This window comes from Vespa velutina, chromosome 14, assembly GCF_912470025.1.
Source record: "Vespa velutina chromosome 14, iVesVel2.1, whole genome shotgun sequence".
NCBI classification, from domain to species: domain Eukaryota; kingdom Metazoa; phylum Arthropoda; class Insecta; order Hymenoptera; family Vespidae; genus Vespa; species Vespa velutina.
This window is the reverse complement of record NC_062201.1, coordinates 567,388-588,839: the sequence shown is the minus strand read 5'-3', so window position 1 is coordinate 588,839 and position 21,452 is coordinate 567,388. Positions and strand designations below refer to the sequence as shown.

General features: G+C 30.6%; 2 protein-coding genes across 17 annotated transcripts in view; one reads left to right on the top strand and one right to left on the bottom strand.

The window, feature by feature from the left end:
• The window catches only part of LOC124954118 (mitochondrial tRNA-specific 2-thiouridylase 1), a 9,623-nt gene extending 6,282 nt beyond the window's left edge, over positions 1 to 3,341 (bottom strand). For 4 of the 6 annotated variants that reach the window (XM_047506545.1, XM_047506542.1, XM_047506543.1 and 1 more), the window contains exon 1: positions 243 to 3,341. The gene's annotated coding sequence lies outside the window, so the exon portion shown is untranslated. The remainder of the gene's footprint in view (positions 1 to 242) is intronic. The other 2 variants (XM_047506541.1, XM_047506540.1) reach the window with 2 other exon arrangements.
• LOC124954113 (paired amphipathic helix protein Sin3a) lies at positions 1,715 to 21,452 on the top strand. Of its 11 annotated transcripts, none has more exons than XM_047506534.1 (18): positions 1,715 to 2,113; positions 6,573 to 6,859; positions 6,962 to 7,138; positions 7,200 to 7,352; positions 7,435 to 7,766; positions 7,850 to 8,087; positions 8,216 to 8,470; positions 8,626 to 9,021; positions 9,130 to 9,581; positions 9,668 to 10,142; positions 10,277 to 10,523; positions 10,794 to 11,162; positions 11,253 to 11,422; positions 11,602 to 11,796; positions 12,329 to 12,607; positions 18,279 to 18,430; positions 18,532 to 18,742; positions 18,880 to 21,452. In XM_047506534.1, the coding sequence occupies exons 2-18, from the start codon at positions 6,593 to 6,595 to the stop codon at positions 19,129 to 19,131; spliced, it is 4,620 nt and encodes a 1,539-aa protein (XP_047362490.1). In that variant the 5' UTR covers positions 1,715 to 2,113; positions 6,573 to 6,592; the 3' UTR covers positions 19,132 to 21,452. The 11 variants fall into 11 exon arrangements, 10 of the variants coding, with proteins under 10 accessions (XP_047362490.1, XP_047362489.1, XP_047362488.1 ...); XM_047506533.1 differs by having other exon boundaries at positions 8,611 to 9,021; XM_047506532.1 differs by having other exon boundaries at positions 8,216 to 8,506.

Here is a 21,452-nt window from a genome sequence, read left to right as displayed (position 1 = left end):
AATAAACGTGAGCATATTGTTACTAATAACGATATGTGAACCGTAATATTTATAAGAAAAAAACATTCTAAAATATTCATCCATTTTATTTTTATCAAAGAGAAAATACGTCAATAAATGATAATTCTTTGTTTGCTTTCTTTTTCAAAGCAAACGATGAATTAAGTGATAGTATTTTGTTTAAAGGGATAATAACAGATAAAAATGTAATACAACAAAACAACGTTCATTTTATCTCATACCTATGTTTTATATTAATCTACTTCCTCTAATTGTTCATAATCGAGTCTAAACAAATTAGAGGTTAGAATTTAGCGGCGTGAACGCAACGTTAATATCGGTGCCATGTGGTACCAAGCGATGCACATATCCGCTAGGTGCCACTTTGTCAATGTTTATGGATAAAGGGAAGTCAAAGAAAAAGAGAGAGAAAGAAAAGGTACAGGAGCATATAACTTGTCGTTTTAGCGTTCAGCTGTATTCGCTTCGTATTTTGAGACTTGCGCGCCGTAGATCGACCTGCTGAAACAAAGTCGACCAATCAACGGCCGGGTCTCTCGTCGCAGAACCAGTCAAGCTCGTTGACAGATACGCAACGTCTGCCAAATCGCACATTTACCGTGGCAATCCATGGTTCAGAGATAGATACGATGTGTTCGTTACTTAGTATTTAAATTGAAAAAAAATTTTCATAACTGAACACGCATTTTTCCATAAACGCGCGTCATTTTTCATGAACGTACGGGGTTTTGCGCAGTTTTCATGACCCACATTACAATGGGGAGTTCGCTCGCTTTTTGGAACAGCTGTTGGAACACGAAGATGGCGACTTCTCGGAGAGGCGGGTGGGAAAGGGGAATGGGTCGACGCTTGGATATCTCGTGCGATGCGCACGCATCTTGGCGGCTTCGCCGCCACGATTACCAGGGCCGTGTCATCTTTTTTTCAAAGATACGATTTTATTGTCTTCATATATTCAAAAAGAATATTAATCATTGCGATCGCCATATCAAGTAGACAATAATTATGATTATAATAACGATATATCTATGCATTTACTAACAAGAAATAAATTATTGTTAATCTTCCTCTCTCAATTTTTCTACAAAATTTGGACAAACTTTCGTTCTATAATTGTGACGAAGTTGAGTCATATCAAAGTCGAGTCAACGTTGGATGATCACGTCGAAATTGACGATGCATTCTCATATAAAAACAAAACGTTCATTATTTATCGTCATTAAATGCGGATCGCGAAGAGAAATATTAAATCTGTCAAAATATGGTTCTAATAATAAAAACGACATTCAGATATACTGTATTTCGTGCATGTTCAATTATCGTATTTGAGAAATTAATATGTCATAATTATTTGTTCTTATATTAAGTTCATTAGTAGTAAATATTAAAATTTTGTTTCGTTAAGTTTGCTGAATTATCTAGAAATAAGTTGGATATACATATTTTGAGGCTACGCAATCTTTAGAGGGATAAATCCATAAGAGAAATGGTAAAGGACGAAAAAGGAGTGGCAAAGATGAGAAGGGAGTGTTAACGAAAGGGGCAGAAGTACTTCTATAACGGCTCGAAGTACACTACTCGCATACCCTATGATACGCTCCTGTACGAGTGCTCCTACTCCTTTTCGATATCCCCCACCATTTGATTCGTCAACTTTCCCCGTCCCGCTAGGCGGCCAATCGGTTCCTTGTTTGCCATACAAAATCCAATAGTTTGCCTTGTACCTTCGTACAGTGCGGGTATGTTTTTCGCATTTTCTACTATTTTCGGCGGATAGCGCGGTAATTCTTTCGGTAGCTCGACGTGTAATTGCGAAAATGTGCATTCTCTCGTGTCTGTTTACGCACACAACGCGATTTCGATGGTTCTAAGAAAGTATAAAGAGAAATAAGCGTTAGGGTAGGAGGTAGAGACAGAAATTCCGGTTCGATTTCGCGAGAGAAGACCGGACGCCCGTCCTTCGTACAAGAGGAGCAAGAAAAAGAAGAAAAAGCAGCAGAAAAGAAGCAAAGAGGAGGAGGAGAAGGAGGAGGAGGTGGAGGAGGAGGAGAAAGAGGAAAAAGAAGAAAAAGAAGAAGAAAGCTTCTCTCCGGTTGGTTTGATAGAAATAAAAAGAAAAAAACTTTCGCTTTTTACCGCACACTGCGACAACGACAACGACAACGACAACGACGACACGATACGATACGATACGAGACAGCTACGAGGACGAGGACGAGGACGAGGACGAGGACAACGGCAACGATGATATCGTCTAAGTCGACGTTGACGACGATGGTGCGGTGGCGGCCTGGGAAAAGGGTTCTTTTTACGTGTTGGTAGTGCGTGTTGCCTCCGGTATCGCGGGAGAGACAAGGAGGGAGAATGGGATATGAAAGAGAGAGGGGGGAAGGGGTATAGAGAGAGAGAGAAAGCGTGTGTGCATACGTATGTCCTATGTATCTATGTACGAGAGAGAGAGAGAGAGAGAGAGAGAGAGAGAAGGCGACACACAAAACCAATATCCCTCGTCAGTACGCTATTCGGGAAAATGTGTTATGTATTTACGTGGAATATTGCGTAACACCGTGGACCGGGAAGTGTTTGAAAACGCATGCAACGCGCTGACAAGACTCTCCGTTCGGCTTGATGCGCTTCCTTGGGTGTTTCGCGAAAATCAGGGCCGTGCGCGTCTTCTACAGCTGGCTGTCTACCGGCACTGTTCTTGTTACTTCTCCTATTACTCTTCGATCGTTTCTTTTATAATGAGTTTCTTCATTTCTCTGTGTTATTATAGTTTGTTATTTCTTTTATTTGCGAGCATACATAGCTGTCATAAGAGAGGAAGAGAATAGGAATTTTATATATTAAGAGGAACGGAAATAGGAGAAATGTTTTGAAGAAAAGGCGACAACGAAGATAGTATCGATAAATAGCTAAAGAATGTATAAAGAGAGAAAAAGAGAGAGTAAAAGGATAACGTACGTACCTCTCATTGAATCAAAGAACAACCGTCATTCGCAATATAAGTATTACTTGTCGACGCAAAGAAAACGTTTGCTTATATTTTTCTTTCTCTTGTGTCGAATTCAAATTAGCTTCTCTCTCTCTCTCTCTCTCTCTCTCTCTCTCTCTCTCTCTCACACACACACTCTCTTTTCCTTTTTTCGAATTACGTACACGAGATTCACAGCAAAAGACCATGCTGAATGAAAATTCGTAGGTATCTACTTCTTTCTCCTTTTTGTATTGGAAAGATTTTTAAATTTCCAACGATCATAGTTTTCTCGACGTTTTAGAGTTTTCTCTCCCTTCTCTCTCTCTCTCTCTCTCTCTCTCTCTCGCTAGCTCCCTCCTTCTCCCTTTCTCCCCTCCCTGCTTCTCCCTCTCTTCTCTGTCTCTCTCTCTCTCTCTTTCTTTCTCTACGAACGTCTTCTTCTATTTCCACCACGCGAGGTCACGCGCGATAAGTAAGTTCTTCTCGCGTAACTCGTAGGCGAAGAAGGTGCAGAGAGGCAGAGTGGAGTTCTCTCTTTCTCTTTCTCTTTGTATATCGGTGTTCGCCGCCGCCACCGCCGCCGTTGTTGCCACTGCCGCGTGTCGTAGGTTACGAGTTAGATACTATGGCTACGATTATTTTCTTCGAAGGAGGAAGGAAAGAAGAGAGACGGAAATGGAGTGGTAAGAGAGAATACGGGTAGTTGAGAGAATACGGAGAGGAATGTCGTTGTGAAGCGTAGAAGACAATCGACACAAACGCCGCTATTTCGCTTCGTGAATGAAGCAGAAAGAAGCTTGCTCTCTCTCTCTCTCTTTCTCTCCCCCCCTCTCTTAACTTTTTTAGTGGGTTTGGAGTAAGGTATGTACGTAGAGATCGGGATTAACGAGTAGTAGCCGTGTTTCTTGTTCGGCGGCTCTTCGATTCGCTCGCTCGCTCGTCCGTCCGTCCGTCCGTCCGTCTGTCCGTCCATTCGTTCGTTCGTTCGTTCGTTCGTTCGTTCGTTCGTTCGTTCGTTCGTTCGTTCGCCGCGTCACGACGGAACGACTTGTGCATGTGTGTTGTGAATAATGGATGTGTCGGTGGGTAAGGCGCGCTTCCTCGATATCCTCTTTGCCACCATCATTTTATTCCTTTGCAGCAGTATATTCTCTTCTTTCTTGTTAGTTCGTTCTTTCTTCGATGACTTTTTTTCTTTTTCCTTTTTTTTTCTTTTTCTTTTTTTTTTTTTTTTTTTTTTTTTAATTATGCTCACGAACAGCATCGAAGTATGTTTGTTAATTATATTTAATTCAAATTCAAAACGTCAAACCGTTTCTGATAGAAAACTTAATTTATTTTATAGAAAAGCGATGTGAATTTATTTTGAGAATCATAAGAATATAATTTTGTTTGATTTTCAAAGGTATTAATCTAGAATTGAGCGATATAATTTAACGCTCGATATCGATCCATCGAAGCTCGCCGTAGTTTCGACCTTATCACACATGTAACACCATTATTAAACGCATCGAATTTCGCGGCTGTACGCTCTCCGCCACACCACACTACTACCAACAATACTACCAACACCATCATCACTATCCCCCGCCACTACACTACCATCACCATCACCACTACCACCACCACCATCATCATCATCATCATCATCATCATTATCATTATCATTATCATTATCATTATCATTATCATTCTTTTCTCGCTGCCGTGAACATAGCGAAAAACATCGCTCAAGCCTAGCAGAGAGCAAGCATACGGCTGAATAACTAAATCCCATCGGAGTGAATGTCACTTTGGCGCAAAGTATAGTGACGCGCGAGCGAGCGCGCGCATTTATATGCGATCGTGTATGTGATATGCGCGCACCCGTGCGTATATACCTATCTCTACCTACCTATTTATCTATCTATTTATCCTACCTACATACGTATGTAACGTATTGCGCGCGCACATATATTTACGTGAACAATCCTATGCTTTCCGTGTATATGTACGTGCATGTGTAAATCGTCATGTATATTCCGGTACGACGACGCAATGAATTTGTGAGGTTAGATTTTAAGCTCATGTCTGTGATACGTCCGTTTCCCTCGAAACGTGAAAAGTGAGATCTCGTCTTATCAAAGGGATTATAAAAACGTAAGTTAGTCGAGAAGAAAGGAAGTTATAGAAAGAATATAGAAAGTGAAGAATGAGGAAAACGTGTTGTGTATTCCTCTTTTATACCCACAGAGAGACTACATACGTCGCACATTTTTCGTTTTTTTTTCTTTTTTTTTTTTTTTTTTCTTTTTTCTTTTTTCTGAAGCGTTACATTTATTCTCATGGCACAATGTTTTTAAACTGCTTTTAATCGCTTTGTCGTTATTATAGCGGATTTTCTCTATTAAATTAATTCTATTTTCATCGTATACCTTATTGAAGTTCTTCTGTAGTGTTGGTAGTGTCGTGGTAGAGGTGGCACCAATCTTACCGAGATGACTTTCTTATGTCTGCTGCTGCTGTGTGAGCATTTAAGGTTATGGCGATCTTATTCGGAAATCACGTTTTATTATCGATACTTTTAATATTTGATAATAATTAATATATATGTCAAAATAAAATATGTATTTATTTGTATTTATGTATTATTTTGTTAAATATGTATTTATTTTGTCAATAATTTTATTTTTCTGAGGTTTATCATACTTTTCATAAATAACGTAATATACGAGTTAAAATTATATGTTCACTGTGTTTGGACGAGATATTTCATTTTTTTGATCAGAAATATTATTTCTTTCTGCATTTATATATTTTTATAAGATAAAAGAGTCATACTAATATGCTTCGTATAATCTCATTATATCCTTTTATACCAGTATTTTTTAATTAAAACTGATGTCTATCTGTTATTTTTAATCGAATTTTGAATCGTAGATTGAATGATTCTGATAATTTAAAGTTTCATTAATTAAATTTCGCGCCTTCGAAAATCCAATGGAATTGTATCGAATTCGAAAGGACGAGTAGTGATTGGCTTACGAATCGATTCGTATTACGATAATTATTTCGAAATAAAAAATGGAGTTTTTATCAGGATGAAAGTTTCTTTCTTGATTACATGAAAAAAGAGAGAAATTCGCATTGTAATTCACATTTTAAAAATTAGTTTTTTGGGTCGTTGAATTACAATGTAATAAATTATTCCAATTGCTTATCTTTGTTGCTTTACTTTAAAAATATCGCATTTGTTAATATGGAATTAAATTTGATGAAATTTCATTAAGACAATGATACATCATATATTTTATTTTATATTAAAATCGAATATTTGTATTGTTAAATAACAAGATAAATATAAATGATTACAAGTTTCAACGAACGTTATTTTGTGCGATGGAATTAGATGAAAAATAAATGTAAAAAATATATATATATATATATATATATATATATATATATATATATATATATATATATTAAAATTAAAATTCAAATGAGAAACGCGGAACACTTGAATAGCTGCACATTTTGATTTGATATATGTATTATCATATATAGTTGGAAAAAATTATAAATACATTTTTTACAGCCTCCCCTATGTGATTTGCAATGAAACGCGTTCGCGGGCTGGACGAGGTAGCGTCACCAGCAGCAACGTTAAAACCCTCGTCGGTGAGCGGAGGAAGTGGTCTAAGCGGTGGTGGAGGTTTAGAGTATCACTCAAGTAGCGGAATAGGAGTTGTTGTACCTGGTCAAGCTGTTCGATCTGTTACTTCAAAGGAAATGCCGGGAAGTATACAATTTGGTACCGCCCAAGCTCAACAGCAGTATACCGGTGCGATCGTTGTACCAACGGCTACACCATCCCCTATTAAAGTATGTTATATTGTCTAAATATATATGAAATTGTTATTTTGGTAACAATCTTATATAAACTTAATTATCATTTGTAACATTTTGTAAATGAATTTTTTTTAGGGAACTGGATCTACAGGAGGGCTTAATTCTACATGTAGCGGTACTAATGTAAATACTGGTGGTGGGTTGCACGGTGGAATAAGTAGTGGAAGTAATCACAATATGGGCTCTCAGCAACCTACAACAGGATCGCAAACACAAGTTCACACGCAACAGCAGGCAGCAATAAGGCACAAGGTCTGTATCATATATATTATAGACTTCAGTAAGCATTTGCTATAATATAACATATTTCTAGGTACATTCGAGCAATGTAGCGCCATTGGCATCTACACCTCCAGGTCCTGGATTAGGCAGTGGGAGTGGATCTCAACAATTTCAAAGATTAAAAGTTGAAGATGCATTATCTTATTTGGATCAAGTGAAGTACAAATTCAGTGATCAACCACAGGTTTGAATTTTATTTTTTGTTTTCTATGTGTTAGATAAGTAAATATTAAAGAAAGATAATATTGATTTTTTATTCTTTATAGGTTTATAATGATTTCTTGGATATCATGAAAGAATTCAAATCTCAGAGTATTGATACCCCAGGTGTTATTACACGAGTGAGCCATTTATTTAAGGGACACCCTGAACTCATTGTTGGTTTCAATACTTTTCTACCACCAGGCTACAAAATAGAGGTACAAGCAAATGAGCAAGGGTATGCATTCCAAGTATCAGTTAGTATGCCTAGTCCAACTGCTACTCATACAGCAACGTTATCGCAACATCATTGTACGGTGAATGTTGGTTCACCACCTGTAGCAAGTCCGCCAACACAACCAGCAAAAGCACCACCAGTTTTGCAAATAATGCAAGGGTAAGAAATATAACATCTACAAGTTTATATGTGTTCATACGGAAAATGTTTTACCTTGTTTTTCTAAAATTATATATTTTTAGATCTGGAAGCATACATCATGCCTTAACAAATAATATTTCCAATAGTAGTATAACGGTTCATGCACCGTCACCGCCACCTATTCAAGCCTACAACAATTCTCATGTTAGTGCTGCACAAGCTCAGGCAGTAAGTCAAGCTCTTAGTCAAGCTCAAGATGGTATTCCAACTAGTGGTCAAACGCAACAAAGTCAGCCTGTGGAATTTAACCATGCTATTAACTATGTTAATAAAATAAAGGTTTGTTTTATTTTATACATGATAATAATATATACATGATAATGATAGAAAAATAGTGAATTATATTTGTAGATGAAAAATTAAAGATTAAAAATTTATGTTACATAAAATGTTTTTTTAAATTTTAGAATCGCTTTCAAGGACAACCAGATAAATACAAAAGGTTCCTAGAGATACTACATACTTATCAAAAAGAACAACGCAATTTGAAAGAATCCGGACATATAAGTGGTACAAGTGGTGGAAGCGCTGCTAGTAACGTAAAACATTTAACAGAAGCTGAGGTTTATAGTCAGGTTGCTAAATTGTTTGAAAACCAAGAAGATTTACTTGCTGAATTTGGTCAATTTTTACCGGATGCAACTAATCAGCAGAGTTCGTTGGTGAGTCCTGTGATCGAAAGATGCATGCTATATAATGTACGTATAGATAAAAATCAATATTAATTTTTCCTTTTTCGTAATCATTGTTTGCTATAATACACAAGCAATTTTGTTTAATTATTAATATTAATCAGGACTAGTCTGCTATGTTTCAGAGTAACAAGACTGCTCCAGTAAATGATCATACAGCAATAATAAAGAAACCATTGAGTCTTAAAGCGACTTATAACAACTCTGCTAATGTTTCACGAGATCTTCGGGAATCAAGTGGCACTTGTATATTGGAACGTGATAGCAGAGATCACAGGGATCGTGATCGTGAGAGGGATAGGCCAGGTGTTCGAGAAATCAGTACTGGTCAAAAATTAGGTCACAGTACAGGGCAGCTAAAAAGAAGTCCATCATTCTCTACTTCTGTTACTGGTGGCAATTCTCATATTCAACATGGACCACCTCCATTAAAAAAACACAAAGTAACATCAATGCGAGATGTTACTATAGCAGAAGCTGGAAAATATGGTACATTGAATGACTATGCATTTTTTGATAAGGTTAGTATCTTTTCCTTTTTTTTATTTAATATGTAATTTTTTATTAATGTTTTATTATAAACAAAAAATTGCATATATATGAATTATGATTTATTTAATATATTTTAGGTTCGTAAGGCTTTGAAGTCACAAGAGGTTTATGAAAATTTTCTTCGGTGTCTTGTACTTTTTAACCAGGAAATTGTTTCTAAATCAGAATTATTACAATTAGTTACACCATTTCTCGGTCGTTTTCCGGAACTTTTACGTTGGTTTAAAGATTTTCTTGGTCATTTATCTGATTCTTCCAATACGTCAGCAAATAATACAGGAAGTAGTATAGGAGTCGAAGCACTTCCAAATAATGTAGCGCGTGGTCACCAAGAACGACCTCAGGGTGACTTGGCAATGGAAATTGATTATACAGCATGTAAGCGATTAGGAGCTTCATATTGTGCTTTGCCTAAGTCTTATGTACAACCAAAATGTACTGGTAGAACGCAATTGTGCAAAGAAGTTTTAAATGATACATGGGTATCATTCCCAACTTGGTCAGAGGATAGTACATTTGTTACGTCGAGGTAAATATAAAATCTGAGGTATTTGTCTTGATATAATTTTTCTGTTTTTGTTTTTAAAAATGTAAAACTACCATGTCGTTTAACAGAAAAACACAATATGAGGAATTTATTTATCGTTGTGAAGATGAACGATTTGAGTTAGATGGCGTGATAGAAACTAATGCATCAACTATTAGAGTATTAGAAGGTGTTCATAAAAAAATGAATAGAATGAGCCAAGAAGAACTTCAAAAATTTAAACTCGATGATTGTCTTGGAGGTTGTTCTCCCACAATACATCAACGGGCATTAAAAAGGATATACGGAGATAAAGCTGCTGATATTATAGAAGGTCTTAAAAAAAATCCTGTAGTTGCAGTTCCAGTCGTTTTACGACGCTTGAAGAGTAAGGAAGAGGAATGGCGAGAAGCTCAGAAAGGTTTTAATAAAATTTGGAGAGAACAAAATGAGAAGTACTATTTGAAATCTTTAGATCACCAAGGTATTAATTTTAAACAAAATGATGTGAAAGCTTTAAGATCCAAAAGTCTATTCAATGAAATTGAAACTTTATATGATGAGGTTAGTATATCATATAATTATTTTGTTGTATTATTTTGTAAATAATATATTGTAAGGTTACTACTGATTCTATATATTTGATATTATCTTATATTTTATGGATATTGAATTTGCTATTACAATTTTTTTTATAGAGACATGAACAGGTAGACGATGGAAGCGGTGATAATCAAGGAAATAGTGGTCCACATTTAGTGTTACCTTATAAAGATAAATCTGTCTTAGATGATGCAGCAAATTTATTGATACATCATGTAAAACGACAAACTGCTATTCATAAAGAAGATAAACAGCGTATAAAGCTTTTACTTAAGCATTTTATACCAGATCTCTTTTTTCACCCACGCCAAGAGCTTAGTGATGATGAGAGAGATGAAGATGGTAGATATACTTTTAAATATATGTATTTTAAAAAGGAATAAATAATATTTATATATATACTTATTTCCTATCTTGTATAATATATATATATATATATATATATATATATACACATATATACACATATATACATTATTATATTATATATATATATAAGTAAACAAAATATATATATATTATATAATTTCTTTATTATGTTATTTATATATACATAGTTTAATATTTATATATATTTTTTGTATAAATTGAATATTCTATTCATTTTTTTAGATGACAAAGAGGATGTGGGTGTGGCAGCATGTAGTAATTCTCAATCTGTAACCATGTCTACATCGCCACATGGCGGTCTTCAAGCAAATAGGAGTAAGGCCCCACTTTCCCCAGTCCTGTCTTCCACTTCAGTTAAAGTCGAACCTGATATCAAAATACCTATGCATGCCCTGTCAAATGATCCTGAAGAGGCATATACTCTTTTCATGGGCAGTAATAATTGGTACCTCTTTTTGAGGTTACATCACATCCTCTGTGAAAGATTAACTAAGATGTATGAGAGAGCGGTAGCCCTTGCAGAAGAAGAGTCTAGATACAAACAGCAACGTAAGGAGAGTACTGCTGTGGCTCTCAGGTTAAAACCAAAAAGTAAGTAAATAATTCTGTTCTATTCGAAATAAATTTTTAATTATTTTTATTTTATGACATTATAAAATATGTATTTTTTATTTAACATAGATGAAATAGAAATTGAGGATTACTATCCTGCCTTTTTGGATATGGTGAAAAATGTTTTGGATGGAAATATGGAGAGTACAGCGTATGAAGATACCTTGCGTGAAATGTTTGGTATACATGCATATATTGCCTTTACTTTGGACAAAGTTGTGACATATGCTGTGAGACAAGTATGTATACCCTTAGGAAACTACTATTTATTATTTTTGTTATGAAGTGATTCTACATTTTTGTTATCTCCTGCGCAGTATTTATGCAATAAATGTTTGCATCTTTTTTTGTATGTAACAGCATTTTTATCTCTACAATATATTTAATGCTAAAATAATATATAATGTAATTTCTATAGTTGCAGCATTTAGTGTCTGATCCTATATGCCAGCAATGTATGGAGCTATTTCAAAGAGAACAACGTCAGCCAAAAGAAAGTAGTGGAGCTGGTGGATTATGTGTTACAGCTTATATGAGGCTTGGTGCAGAGCTTTCATATCAACGTAAGGCAGAAAAAGCAATGGCTGATGAAAATTGTTTCAAAATATATATAGTAAGTAGACATTTTGTGATACATGCGAATTATATTATTACAAAAGTATATATTCTTTAAATTAAAGTTTTATCAATATTTGTTTATACTATAAAAAAAAGGTTTTTTTTTTTTTTAACAAATTATAAATATAGAGATTTTTTGTATATAAATTATATAATTAATTATAAACTTATGAATATTTTCAGGTATTTTTCCTATATTACCCTTTATCATTTCGTATATATGATTTGTATATTATTACAAGGTATTATTTAAAATTAAAATTTTTTTACAGGAATAAAATTAATCAATACAGCTAATTTCATTGCAAAAATTATAAATACATTTATGATCAATAATATTTCATTTCATTTATAAATTAATTGTTACTAATATTAATTTTTACAATTTCACTTACATGCAAAGTGTAAATTTATTATTATATCTGAATTTTTGTATACTGACCTCAAGTAGCTATATAACAATTATGTTATTTTATTATCATCTATTTATAAAATATTTATTATAAAATAGTTGTTTTCTATTACAGTATAAAAAGGATTGTAAAATGACAATGGAACTGTTGGATACAGAGGGTGATGAAGCAATGGACAGTGGTTGTAGAGAGAGAGAAAGAGAAGGAGTTATGGTATCTGAGAAATGGTCAACATATGTGGAGAGGTTCTCTGCTCCGCCTGGTCAAACTAGCCCGAAAGACACTTCTGCTGTGGTAGACAATGAGCCAACGACCAATCATCCTGTGAGTAGTGACCAGGCAGCAAGGGGGGTTCGGGGCAGAAAGCGCAAGAACACTGACATTAGCAAGAAGGTATAGGATCCACATCCCTTTTCATAATCATTGCCAACGTTGAAGTTTACATTCACTTGTATTTTGATGTCTGTGATCGGAGTTGTACCGTTATCGGTCAGTTTAAAAACAGTGCCCCAAACACAACAAATCTATTTTAAGAAATTAATATTTTCTTTTTCTTTTTATGTTAGAGTTTAAAAGGCAAATTAAAAGTTAATTACTAACCCAAGAGTAATAATAATAATAATAATAATAATAATAATAATAATAATAATAATAATAATAATAATAATAATAATAATAATAATAATAACATTATTATTATTATTATTATTATTATTATTATTATTATTAATATTAATAATATTAATAATAATAATAATAATAATAATAATATTAATAATAAAAATATAATAACAATAATAATAATAATAATAACAATAATAATAATATTAATAATAATAATAATAATAATAATAATAATAATAATAATAATAATAATAATAATAATTAGACATCTTCTCGGGAATTTGCCTTGAAGCAGTTACTGTTGATTTCCCACAAAGTGGGAAATGCTTTTAAGAAAATTTCAACTGACATAACTTATTATGTCATCACTATAAAGATATTAATACTATGGATGGTTATTTAGAATTTTCTTATTTTATGTAAATTATCTGTATAGTGCCAGGGTTTTATAAATCGTAGGGTCTGATATCGCGAAATCTCTATATATAATACGTATTTCATATACGTATACATATATGACGTACTAAAAAGTTTTTAAATCAAAGAAAAGCAAAGCTTATACATACATTTATTTTCATAATGCTCAAAGACTTTTAGATAAATACGGTTTTTTACCATGGATTGCAATGTGGTGCTGCAAACAATGTAAAATGCTGTGAAATAGAGAAAGTCCCCTCTTTGTTTCTTATTTAAATATTAAAAGCATAAGATTGATATAAAATTAACAGTAAACTTTATTTTAATGGAAAGTATCATAAAAACGAAATAATGTGTTCTTTTTTCATATTAAAATATTTTTAAAAAGTCGGCAGTACATACTAATATATTTCTTTTTGTTTTTTGTTTTTTTTTTAAATTTTTATTTTTTTTTTTTATTTTTTTTTTTATTTATTTTTTTTTTTTGTTACAATGTTATAGTATAGAAAGAGTTATTTACTGTTCATAAAGAAATTTTATTTAAAAAAAAAAATGATTATTTTACAATTAATATTTTCCATAATTTTATTTAACGTTTAAAAGCAATATTCATGCATTGTCTGTTGCAGCATGTGTAAAATATATTTAAAAAAAAAAAAAAAAGAAAAGAAAAAGAAAAAACCATTTATATAACGTTATAATTAATTTATAAGCTTTCTTAAGCTTCCTTTATTATCACTTCATAATTATAATTGTGATAGCTGCATAATAGTACTTATAATTAATCTGTAAAGAAGGTAGAATATTCGTTAAATTTACTATTTTGAAGGAAAAAAAATTATATGATAGACTTCAACATTGCCTGTGGACATTGTTGTATAGTCATGGTATGTATTGTCATGTTTGATACATGACATTTAGTGAAATTGTCTAAAATAATATCAAAATTGGCTCAACGAAATGAATAGGGAAAAAGTCTCGTGTATATAATTATGTATCATGTATCATCGTATACTGTCATCGTTCGGTCGTCACTCATCGTTGATATTGCCCTTCACATTCATTTAGAAATGAATACGGTTAGAAGGTTGATTAACTATGGGTTAAAGTAGCAGTATTCAATAATTAAATAACGCGTTTGCGTAATTAGGGTGTATGCATAGCATACGAATTAACATCATCTGAGCAGTGCCATAATGAGTGTAAAATATAGTGATATATAGACACATACATATATACATACGTATGTGTGTGTGTTTGTGCGTGCGTGCGTGTGTGTATGTATATATATATGTATATATATATATATATATATATATATATATATATATATAAAGTCTCATATAACATTTGGTACAGTCAATTCTTAAAATTTCTTTTATTTTCTTCTTATGACACTGCATATATATTATATAAGATAATATTAGAAAATATAAATACTACTTTGTGCTCTAAAGAATGTAAATATTTGATCACATGAATCTGTATATATGTTTTTGATACGCAGCTTAGGTCATTTGATAATGCATCTCTAATTTGTAAACCATATTTTCACTATCACGATCAGTCATATATATAGTGAAGCCTTTGGAAACAGATACATGAATATTGAGTTTCAAATATATCATTTTCACATTGTATTATGCCATGCATGTGTATGTTCTTATATGCCATTTGCTTTAGATTAAATTTTTTTTTACAATCAACTATTACGATAATAAATTTAGTACTAAAAAAAGTTCGTTGCTAATATATTTTCTTCACATAGAATATTGATATAATTCGTAAATGTGTTATAAAGTGATAGAAAAATATTTAAATAAGTAATTAATAAAACTTAGATCATTTTAATGAAATTTTCATCAGTGACATGTTTATATATTGGCAAAAGTTATAAAATAAACTTGCGCATGCTCGTTCCATCAGATGTAGTCGCGACGTAAATCAAATTTAACGAAATTATTGAAAGGGAAATCGGGTGATCAAAGGCTGTCTGTATATGGAATGAGTATGTGTACATATACTAATTTGGGCATAAGCTTTAAATAAATAAACATACAATTGTGTGGCATGAACCAAGTGTGTATAAACTTAATCATTGCGCCTTTATTGAATAGGTGTGTATATGATATTTTTTGCTGTGTACATAGTAATATGTAATTAGTACAGCACAGATCACATATGTGTTGTAACATGCAATCAGAAAGTTGCTTACATGCTTACTGGATCTATAATATTAATTATGACAAAAAAGCTGCAATACAATGCATACATATCACATCATTATCTAATGATTTACCAAAGGCTTCACTTTCTTATGTAGTTAATTTAGTTATCGTTCTTCATTCGACTTCGAACATGAATTAATTCCAGTGATAATCATTTGTTATTCTCTCGTTTGGATTTTGACCTTACTCCATTCCTGCATTTTTAATCTGAAAGGTTTTAATCTAAAGGTTTTAAATTTATGGTAAGAACTCTTCCGCTCATCTTTGAAGTATGTACATATGTTAAAATTACTTTCGAGTAGATGTTATATTTCAGTATTTATTTAGTAAAATATCAAGAATTGGTGTAACATTGTGTTAGGACTTTCTTCAAGACTATATATATACTTGGTAAAAATAGTAAAATCTAATAACAAATCGATGTGAAACTTTTTGTTTATGCTGCCATATAGAAAAAAAACTTTATCTGGAAAAGGAGTAAACGGTCAAAAAAAATATTAGTAGCATTGTCCTCTACGTGAACAAAATGTAAACATTCATTCTTACATGATATTAAATCAGAAAATTTGAAGAGCGAGATATATATATACATATATATATATATATATATATATATATATATATATATGTGTGTGTGTGTTAAATTACGAATTTTACATAAACGTTATTAAAAGATGAAAACATTAATATTTTCTATTTTCTTAGTGATTTAATAATATTTTAGTAGATTCAATAGCACAAATCCATAATTTCGCATATGTAATTATTCTCACAGACAGTGCATATAATACCACTGTAACATTTGTAATATAATTTCATTGAAATTCTCATGTAAAACGTATACAGACAAAAGTTTATGTGATCGTTGTAAGTTCATATCTATGTTTTCATACAACTGCAGTGAATTTTAAATTCTATATACAAAAAAAATATATATATATAATTCGTATAAGGCAAATATATATATACATACATATAAGGCATATATATGTATATATATTTTATAACTGTAACCTGTATATGAAATGAATATGCATATAATGATAGATGAAACAATATTGTATAGAAGAGAGATATTGAAATACATGAACAGTGCTTTTAAACATTATTGTCTAACATCATTTTGTACCACTAAATTTGTTACGTTGATACTCCGAACTCTTTTTGTATGAGCTTTGTGCTTATACTATACTCTGAAGATTCTTTAGTATATTACCTAAATTTCTTATTGTCTATGCATATATAGATACATGTTTTATATATGATATGATTGTGAATTTTAAGTCTTATGTTTTTTCTTCTCATCTGATTTTATTTAAAATATTTTCATATACAGCTTTAATTCATTGTCTATTTCATGCAGATGGAATTATATGTGTTGAGAGTAATATATCTCTTTTCTAACATATTTAAATTTTAAAACAGTAAAAAAAAAACTTAATTGGCAAATTTTCAATATTTATGCCAAAATTACATTAATGTTTTCCTTTTTGTTATATTTTGCATTGTAAGAATACAATGCTATGCATACATATATGTCAGTCAATTAACTGTTTGGGAATGTTTTCTCTTAAATGTGATTTAAAGTTTAATTTTCCTTAAAAAACAACTGCTTATTCCTATACTACAAATTTATTTTATGCATTCACATTTTCGTTTTGATTTATTTAGTATAAGCAGTTTAATAATTCTACTGCATATACTTTTTATTATACATTTGTCTATCTTTCATCAGTGAGCAATTGGTTACATGTTTCTTAAGTTATTATTATTTTCTTTTATGATAGTATATTGATTTTAATATTAATATTTTTAAATCATATATCGAATGCATTAATAAGATACAAAAGTTCATAATATATTTCTATCGATGGTGGTATTGACAAAAAGAATGTTTGGGAATACTTATATAAATACACATGTTGTATAGAATATATAAATTTCAAAAATTGTTTTTTATAAACAATTTGCTAAATTCATATTTTCTCTAAATATGAAAATCACGTAAAAACAAGTATAGTTTTAGTACTCATTATACGAACATATTCTTTAAATTTTTGTTAAAGAGCTATTCTACATTTCTTGTAATTAAACCAAATAAATACATGTGTGTGTCTAATTTAATATAGTATTATGTAACTGCTTCACTTTGTAATAATGCATATAATATTAACATTAAGATTATTACAAGTATGCATATAGACACATTATTATTAGATATGAGAGTAATTGACTATGAACAAATTTTATATCTACATAAAAAGGAAAAGAAGTAATGACAAGTATATAGAAAACCATATTAACTATATATTTCATTAACTATATATTTGAATGTATGAAATGCGAGTTATTTTTTTGCTTAATTATTCAACTTGATTCGAGTAATTATTAAAATAGAAAAGGGAGATTTGTGGTTCCTTCACAAATTAATATTCTTGCAAATATTTTCTTTTATAAATATTTGTTATAACTTATATTTATATTTATATTTATATATGTCTGTTTATAATACATGGTACATAGTAAATTGTACGAATTCACTATTATTTAAATTTTTTAAACATTAATAAGTAAGCAAATCAATACACATATTCATGAAAATTTATTTTAAATCCTATTTTGAGTATTATTAAAAGTTTTATATATTTTTTCAGGAAGTTGATAGTTATTATGTGTTCCTTTTATATTATAGGAGAATATAAAGATTATCTGTTAATTCTAAAATTATAAATATATTTTTATTTTGGTCTAATTACTACTTATTGAAAGATAGTAATATAAAATAATTGTTGTAGATGGATGGACATAGTTGGAATTCTTTAAGCAGAATCTTGGCAGGACGGAAACCAGTATTTTTGTATCGTAATGTCAGGCAATGGCGTAAGAGAGCTGCAAAATTAATGAGGGCATCTATGCCTAATACTAATCATCCAGAAAAAGCTTCGGAGTAAGTATATTATTCTATTACCTCTCTTTTTTTTTTTCTATTAAGATTTTATTTATTTTTTAATTAAAAATATTTAATATATTAAATATTTTTTATTTTAGAGTATCCAATAAAGATAAAGCATTGGATAGTGTCAGTGCACTTTTAAAAAGGCCATCAGGTTTAAGGTTGACAGATACTGGTGACACATCTGAAATTATTGCCGCTGATGAAACACAATGTCGTTTTAATCCAAATAGTTATCAGATGCTTTATGTTGCTAGTAAAGAGGCTTTCCTTTATAAACAAAATTCTTTTAGTCGTGCTAGAGAGGTATGTACATAAAATATAAACAAATGTTTATAGATATTATTAATGTTTCATCGATTACAATTATAATAATATGTCGGATAATATACTATGTATTTATTAACTATAAATTAATGAATATATAAATTTTATTTATACAGTGTCATCCAGCAGTGACAAAACATTTAAATTCGAAATTTCATCATTGGCTTTCATCGTGGGCATCTAAAAATGTAGCAGATGTTCAACATCGATTGTGTCAAGATTGGTTAATGGGGCGATATGAGAACTTGATCCCTCATAGAACACGTGTTATTACGGACAATGATCAAACGCGATCACCATATCGACAGTATAATCGGTATCGCGTTGAACGTTTACAGTTGGACGTTCTTACAGAACCATGTGTGTAATTTCATTATTTTTCCGTTTCTTTTGCGATTATTTGTTATTTTAACACGACTAAATTAGACAACATTTCATATTAATTCATATTAATTTGATATCAATGTACATTCTGTTCCATTATCGAATGATTAAGTGAATCGATACATTTAATTCTGTGTATTGTATATGGATCTCGAAATATCTTTGGCCTCGCGTTTATGTATCCAGCCAAATATTTTTATTTTCACTATGAAAACGATATTCAATATCAGTTATGGGAACTTTTCTTCGATTATTATATGAAATTATAACGAAGGATGTATTTAACTGATTATTGACTTTATTCCAGGTATTATAATTTACCAGCTTTAACATTTGTGATAGATTTATGTTTTCTTCTTCTTTTTTTTTTTCTTTTTTTCTTTTTTTCTATACGTGTTATATGTAATTAGAAATATCACACATTGTCATCATTCGTGTATATCATTTATTTCAAAATAATATTCTAATAATATTTTATTATTAACGAAAGCAACCTCGAATGACAAAATAATCTTCAGTGTGTATGTTCTATATCGAAACGTATGAAAGAGTTGGCAAGTTAATTCATAAATTATGTATAAACAAAATTCTAAAAGATAATTTAATAAGACTCTTTAAAATATTCTAATGATTTCAATTTTCGTACATTTCTTTCCAAATGTATTGTGAAAGCATTATGTTTAAATGAATTTTGATCAATCAAATTAAATAATAATTTTGTATTCATTTTATATATCATTGTATGTATATAATGTTTTGGTTTTTCATAATGTTCTTTATAGAAGCATAAAATTTTTCGTAGAAAAAAAATTTACGAATAATTAAATTCTTTGAAATTTACCTAAAGAAACGTATTAACAACATAAGTAAATATCCTTCGTTATATTTTATATGTCTAAAGGCCTTATAAATATTCTCTTTAATATTTCCAACAACTTATTTTCCTTCTCTCTTTTCCTTATCGATTTATTTTGTTTCCTAAGACACACAGATTGATCTTAATTTGGCTAACTGTACCATGTATGTACATATTTGTACATATGTGTATATGCAAGGATATTTCAGACGCAATTAAATACCGTTGTATTTTTGTATAATACGTCCAAGCACTATTCTATAAATTTTCACACAAAACGTTACATTGTATTTGAATGCGAGAAGAGTTTCATAAAAGTGCAATGAATGGATCGTTGCAGGAGAGTGAATCTTCTTTAATTCTCAACGATAAATTTACGAATAAAATAGAGGAATGAAGTTGAAGGAGTGCTTTATTTGTCATATGCAATATTTTAAGATTTATGTGTGTGATTTTTAAAAAGATACTTACTGCACTTAACGCATGTATATATACTGAGTGATTCCAAAGTCAAATGTTTTCGCACTAGTGTTATATTAAACGTTTATTAATTAAAAAAAAACCACACACAAATCTTTTCAATTAATTTTAATTTTGAGTTTGATCATTATAGAAAATACACACACATCAATGAAATTGTTGACACTTATTTAAAATCATTTAGTATGTATGCATGTGCTTATTATGTATGTGTGTATGTGTGCGTCTCGCATATGTATATATAAAAAGTATGTATATGTAAAAAGAGGAGACATGGATCTCTGGGCCTTATGATTTACCTGATCTTATTATATAAGAACTTTCAGAAGTATAAGAACAAAAAGAAAATATGAAGATTAATAAGAATGTTCATGTATTATGAAAACAAACAACCAAATATAAGAGAAAAAAGGAAAGAAAAAGAACAAAAAAGAAATACATGTAACACATCAGAAATAAAAATCAGATATACACCGTATTGATATAAGCAATGAACTCGAGTTTTTTTGCACATGAATCACATGTAATACAAGAAAAGATTGCTTACATTTCATTTTTTCTTCTAATCTTACCACCACGATCGTATATTTAATATAATGCACGTACGCGAATGTGTTCGTCGTGTATGAGATGAAGAGGAGGAGTAAGAGGAACTTATGATCGTGTTTTTATATGCTTCCGTAAAATGTTATTTTTTTAACATATGTTACGTGTAAATCTTATTATCTTACTAAAAAAAAAAGCATATCTCGCATTAACTTAATTTTTATTATTATTATTATTATTATTATTATTATTATTATTATTATTTCTTTTTTTCTTCCCTTCGTTTTGTTATTCGTTTTAAAGTTTTTATGTGTTTATGCATTTTACGGATAACACAAAGTATTTATTCTTTATATACATATATCTGTGTATATATATATATATATATATATATATATATATATATATATATATATATATATA